Consider the following 7085-nt stretch of genomic DNA (forward strand, 5'->3'; position numbering starts at 1 on the left):
TACTACAGACACTGGAAACCTGAGCTGGAGTTGATAGGGCACATCAAGCTTAAACAAGACAGCACAGGCACCCCAGAGTGGGTACACTGAAAAAGCACTGAACTGAAGTTTAAAGTTTCTTACAAGCCAAGGGAGAAAAACAAGCCTGAATTTATATTTTCAGTCCCACATCTGCCTTTGCAAAAATTTCACTTCACATATTCTATGAGCATGCCTCGGTTACACCCATGTCTTTGGCAAAGACCTTCAGAAGTGACTCAGTATTCCTAAGACTTGCTGCAAAAGGGATGTATGTTCCCAACCCATCATCATTTAAGTAGAGGTAGACAAAATCACTGGTCATTTGGAAAAAAATAAAAATAAAATCGCACACTCTTTTCCTTGTGTCTTCCCTGATTTCACAGCAGCAGTATCTCCCTGCTGCAAACACAACATATGGTACACATCAGCCTGGGAAGTGGGAGTGGAAAAAGTTCTCTAATGGAACATCTTATCTTTCTAATAGTTTTTATCTTTGCAAGCAATGCCTCTGTAAGCCTCCCCACAGTAAAGGCCCACCATCTGTCTTGGTTCTAATAAACGAACTCACATGACAAATACGGAGCACAAACATACTCATACCCTGAACCTACTACACTCAAGGGTGAGATGGTTTTGCATAATGTATAACTAGTAAATGTTTGCTCCCAAATGTTTGAAATAGCTCACAATCTTTCCTAATAACAACAAGCATAATGAGTGAAAAATTCATCATAGCTACACTATGGCAGGTAAAAATCAATAAAAAGAGTTACCCATTGTCATTAACTGTATCTTCATACTGTGCTTCCAATTAAAAATTCAGCTTCCCAGATCATCTTGTATTACTAACATCGCACACAATTAGATGTCCCTTTTCTGCCTGCCTGTAACATCAGTCTAGTTTTGAAAGCTGCAGGCTTCCATTCCCTAAATTTCACCTCGTAAAACTCATTCAATTGCATGTCATCCCTGGCCTGTGAAACTCAGAAAACTCTTTTTTTTGCCCTGAGGTTTAAACATAATCTTACCTTTTTTCCTTCACATACTGATGCTCAACACTGATATTGTCTTCAAATACATATACATTTCAAATAACCCTTCCAGTAAAATACTTTCTAACTGGTAATTTGCATCTTTTAATATATTCAGATGTATAAACTGTACAACAAATCAAGAGAAAAAAAAGAACATCAGTTAGGTCTATAAATGACCTTTCAGATTTCATATACCAGTTTACTCCTATGAGACCAAGGCTGTGTGTTTTACAGTTGTCTACTGATGTTTATAGATGCAAGAGTTTCAGGCCTCAGTTTTGTCACACTTTGTGTCATAGAAATGATGCACAATCAACCATGGAGAAAGTGTCGTATTAACTGCTTAAATACTACGCCTTTGAAATCCAAGGAACTTTCACGTACCTGAAAGACGCCCAGAAATATCCAATTAGCTATCAAATGAACCACACAAACCTCCCATATTCCTAAAAGAAGAAAGCTTATCCATGCATACAATATATGTGTGACACATGCATGGATTTCTGTCTAGTCTCAGCCTGTTGTCAAAAACACTGGACAATATCAACTAAACTTGACAACAGCAAAGGACACAAAAGGTCAAAAGACTCAAAGACATTTTTGGTAAATTTGATGAAAAGAACCAAACAGACCTTACTAATGCCCTCACTGAGACACTGCCCCATTAACACAATCCCTTAATACATGCTGCTTAGTTCCAGGAGAGACATCAGAGAAACTCACACTGGAAAGCAACATTTAGGATTCCCTAATGGCAGGAAAAGCTTTAAACACAATTAGTACTTTATTAAACATCAGATAATGTAATCTCAGTGCAGCAAACAGTTAAGAAATATTAAAAAATAAATAAATTGGGTTTTCTTAGTCCTGGTGCTTCAGTAATAATTTGCTTCTATTCTAAATATTGCTTAAGAACAAGGTGGTGGCATGAAGTAACTTACTACTTATGCTTGCCAGATACAGCAGCTATCTCAGCTTAAAGGAAACAAAAGGGAGATCTTGTATAGACAGTTGAGTCAGTATCAGCAGTCCCCATTGACTGAAGACAAATCAAAAAGAAATCAAGATATTTACTACAATGACAGCCTAGTAGCTTGTTTGCGCAAGGTGAGCATGATTAGATTTAGATTAGTTTCAGGAAGAACTGCTTTAGTGTGAAGGTGGTGAGACACTGGAATTTGCTAAGGGAAGGTGTGGATGCCCCATCCCTATAAACATTCAAGGCCAGGCTGGATGGGGCTTTGAGCAACCTGGTTTAGTGGGAGGTGTCCCTGCCCATGCAGGGGGTTTGGAACTAGATGATCTTTAAGGACCCTTTCATCCCAAACCATTCCATGATTCTTTGATTCCATGCATGTATATTTTTTCCAAGTCTATTTGACACTATTTACCTTGACTATTTATTGTCCCTAAGGACAGTTTTTCAGTTAAGTACACTAGGTACAGATTTCCTTAGCATGTGCTACCTGTGGTGAGGCTACACGAACTTGGAAAGGCTGAAGGGTTGAGGAATATACTCACTTTACTCAGCACTACAATAGCCACATGCACCCCATCAGCCATTGTGTGTCACACGAGGAGGCAAGGATTTCTTAAAGCTGACTCAGCTTCCTCAAACTTTACCACAGTTGTGAAAACTTGCAATGATTTAGAGTTCACAGAAGCAGAGTAATAGAGAGCAAATAAAGTTTTCTGATCACATATCTCCATATAACCTCTGCTTTATAACTCCAGCTGTAGGCCTTTCTGGCAAGGGCACTAATGCAAGCTACTTTATTTTCCGGGTCTGACTGGAAATGAGACTGAATGAGAAAAAAATTAGAAATACTGCTCTCCATTTAATATGCTGCTGCACAAGAAGTGACAGTAGCTCCTCAAGGAGAAATACACAGAAATACTTTAGCTACAGCTAGCCACAAAAAAAGTATATTATTGTTCAGGCAATATTTTGTTCAGCATAAAAATGAAGTTAATGGCTTTCTGCAGCTCAGACTATTTGGCTGATTCAAACCTTCTGAATAATATTTGTAATACTTTTCTACATTTCATTTCTTTTTTGGGATGCGCAGTTCAGGGCATGTGCCTTTGCATATGCTGACAATCTCATGCCAAAGTGATGAGGCACCACACAAGGCAATCTTTCAGTCTCATTCATGTGCTATATATTCTGTTCACCTGGTCCTGTAAGGACACTTGGTGTTGTGGGGTCCAGACCCCACTAAAATTCAATGGAGCTCAGACTACAAGCAGTCATCACAGAATTGCTGTACTAAAGATGAGCATTTGCTGAGGGAAGCCACAACATGATGACTGCTCAGATTAAAATAATGGTATCTTTGTTATACACCTTTTTAATATATTTTTTCATTTACTATAAATGTTACTAGATATTTATTACCAGTATGGCAGCAAGTGCTAATGGGTTGCACAGCAGGGGTCAGCAATTCATAAATCCTCAGGATGATACTCTCCATAAAAATACGAGATGTAATGTAATAGCCCTCCTCAAAGAGCCATTACAAGAAGTGTGTGGTTTAATTGCTTCTTCCTCTGAGGCCAAAGTTTGAAGATACAATAAATCCAGCTTTGAGGCTCATGGTAGCTGACCTAAAAAATGCTGTCATGCCCCGACACAAAGCAGTGATCTACTGCAAATTTACTTATAGGCATACCAACCCAGTAAGACCTCTGGTAGCTCTCAATTTGTTAAAAACATTTGACTGGTTCACTTTGTAACATGAGGCTGAAAAAGTGACTGTTTCTTTCCCTTCGTGCACAAACAAGCCAGAGTTAAGAGTGCTGAAAAAAAACCAAACAACAAATGTATCATTATCACATCTTGTGGCTAGTTTGTCATAAGTAGAGGCAAATACTCACCTCTGGTCCACATCAGATGTGTATGACTGGGTCATCTAGCAAAACACAAGTCCAGTGGAATGACAGCCCAAGTCAATCAATCACATACTAATATACACTGCAAGATATTAAATCCCTACTCAGAATAGAGCCACCCTCAAAAAAGCCACAGGTTACTCAATGCCTTGCCCAGTCTATTTCCAAGTATGTCCAAGGATGAAGGTTACAAACACAACCTCTCTGGGCCCTGTCCCAGAATCTGACCTCCCGTTACACACAAAAACTAAAAATCTTAGTATTTCACTGGAAGTTCCCTTGTTGCAACTTGTGTGCATTATGCAAGATTCGCACAGGCCACTGCACAAGTCACCAGGTACTTTGGAGCTTCCTCTGCTACAGAGCAGCTGTTCAAAAGGCAGGGTAAAGGTCCAAGCATGTTTTTGAGATTGTATCATCCAAGAACAAAGACATTCTGCAGTGCAAAATGCCAGGGCTGTTGAAGGGAAAGGATGAATTTCCTTTAAGCAGTTAAGTTTGTGGCAGACTATAAGCCATAGCATCAATACAGTGACTTGCTTTGAGTGATAGGAGCAGCAAAGATCAACATTCTTCCTGAGAGTGATAGAAAACAATTAAGACCTCTGCTCAGGATAGAAGAAGTTGACTACACTTGATACAAAAGAAAGTACTTCTGACTCACTGATTTCACTTCCAAATGGGAACTGACTTGCAGTCACTACTTCTGCTCATCAAATGACAAATGTCTGAAATTAATTAGTGATGAAGACAATCTGATCCTCTAACAACTTTCTTCAAGCACAAAATCAGATAAATCAGATCCTATTTTGAATAAAGACATTTGTTTACATATCTAAGTGATGAGCACATTAAAAAGATACCATTATTAAAATACCAAAGCAGCTCACATTATACCACTCACTGAGCCTGTTTCATTCCTGTATCTGTGAAATTATACTCAGAAGCCCCACAAGTACTGAAAGCAGATGCAATACTGTAACTTTAACAGGCAACAAAAAAATAAGTGATAGGAAACAGAGGGCACTTATTTTTAAAATAGTTTTAATAAAAATGGAGATAACAATTACGGTAATAACTAATGAAACCAGTGCTTAAAATGAACCATATTTAGTGTGCTTTACCTGATCCTCCAACAGTGCTGCACAGGACTTAGATGAGAAGCAGGAATACAGATGCTCAATAGGTTGCCTGCATCACTAAACCATCTTAAATTTTAATTAGAAATTGCATTCATACTTGGCATCTGAGGATGAAAACCAGCAAGAGGTACTGGACACAGTAGTTTCTGGTTTGCCAGAAAGGTGAGCATGAACAAGAAAATAAATATGTGCTAGCCTCCATTTCAAACAAGCAATGCTGCTGCTAATCAGCAAGAACTTAGGTCTTACTGAAAGGCTTTTGAAATTTGCCTTGAAGAAAAACTCTTGGAACACACAAGTCTTCTTTCCTATTCACAGTTTCTCGCTGCACATACTCATTGACCACTTGCTCATACCCCTCAGCCTTGAAAAGCTGAGACAAGAACTCTGGAAGAGAATTAAAAAAAAAAAGATTAAAAATTATGTTTAAGCTATTTTTAAAACATCAGTCAACACTTGCATAAACATATGCTCTCATGTGTTACAGCATGAAAATCACAGAGGCTTTCAGATTTCGAGCTGTTCTGTACAGGCAGACTGCTGAATAAAAATCAACACAGATCTTCAGAAACATCAACCTAAGCAAAACAGCTTGCAAAACTGGGGCTTAAGCTAGCTTGCCAGTTTATTTTCCAAAACTTGCCACCTCTCATTTTCATTAAGCCTTGTCACTCTCCTTGTGACTGACACAAGCGCATTTTCACACCGTGCAGCTGACTTTCACTAGCTGAACACTAGCTGAACACATCATGTCTTTCAAATATCTCAAAGGTAATTCAGCCTTGTGGGTGCATCTCTGCTTGAGGAAGAACACTGCTCTGCTGCACCAGATATTCACATGCCATTGCTCAGCAAAATAACTGACAGAATGGCGAAGTGGATATGGTGGTACCAAGCCTCCACTAAGTCAAACTGAAAGTATTTTCCAAGAAGTTTTAAAAGAATCTTACTCCAAGCCTATCTCCCTTAGGGAAGACAGAAGTATTTCCCAACCAGGGTAACTCATGCAGCAGACAGGGCTGCTCATGCTATTGACTTGTCATAGTAATTAAAAATCATCACTTTTCCTTTCCTGCACCTTGTTTCACTTGCTCAGGTGGTTATTCCACAATCAATTTAAGCCATTCTAAACTTGTGCCACTTGACAGAAAACAAAGATGTGACATTATTTTTTCACTGTTCAGGGGGATCAATCCAATGACATGGCTGAAGGCATTGGTGGTACAGGAACCCCAGCCCCAGAAGAGGTGATGTGCTGAGGAGGGAAGATGAGATCACACACTTTGGTAGGAGTGCAGGCTTGCACCAACCCATTATGAAGCCAAATGCACTGGTTGCACGCTCACAGTGTTCATGTAAAATGGGGGACCCATATCAATGAAATACAAACAAATAGCACTGCATTACACCAACCCATTATGAAGCCAAATGCACTGGCTGCACGCTCACAGTGTTCATGTAAAATGAGGGACCCACATCAATGAAATACAAACAAATAGCACTGCATTTTGGACCTAATGAAATCTCATTGTGAGGAAGTTGCACGTATTTCATCACATAAAATTACAACCACGTGTTCTCCCCACTAATGTGATATTATTTCAAACAGTGGAAGAATGGATATTTTTTTTCATGGAAGAAGCTCAGTGTTGTTATCTGAATTGTTATAAATAAGCATAATTTAATTCATCCCATGCAGCAATCGCTTGGTGTACCAGTGCACTGCTAAATAAATGTAAAATAGGACAGGTTGCAAACTGTGCAGAAATGATGGGAGTCGTATTTCTAGGAATAAAACAATTCTCAAGCATTAAACAATATTTTCATGAAAATTAGTGAGATTCGTGAGGTCATCATGATTAAAGTGGGAGGAGAGGTGCTCCAAGAGACAGTCACAGACCAGCTCAAGGCAAAACAACTGCTAACATGAGCAATATGATAAAGCCTCTCTTTTCTCCTTCCTTTCTCTTCCTTCTCCCTCCCTCAGTTCTTTCCC

General features: G+C 39.1%; 1 protein-coding gene across 2 annotated transcripts in view; it reads right to left on the reverse strand.

Moving 5' to 3' along the window:
• Window positions 1–5044: 5044 nt before the first annotated feature.
• METTL6 (methyltransferase like 6) overlaps window positions 5045–7085 on the reverse strand; it is a 7598-nt gene continuing 5557 nt past the window's right edge. The window contains exon 5 of one of the 2 annotated variants that reach the window (XM_010007488.1): window positions 5045–5476. In XM_010007488.1, coding sequence (XP_010005790.1) covers window positions 5328–5476 — 149 coding nt within the window. In that variant the 3' untranslated portion in view covers window positions 5045–5327. The remainder of the gene's footprint in view (window positions 5477–7085) is intronic. The other variant, XM_010007489.1, reaches the window with a different exon arrangement.

This window comes from Chaetura pelagica, unplaced genomic scaffold, assembly GCF_000747805.2.
Source record: "Chaetura pelagica isolate M959 unplaced genomic scaffold, ChaPel_1.0 scaffold10, whole genome shotgun sequence".
Lineage (NCBI taxonomy): Eukaryota > Metazoa > Chordata > Aves > Apodiformes > Apodidae > Chaetura > Chaetura pelagica.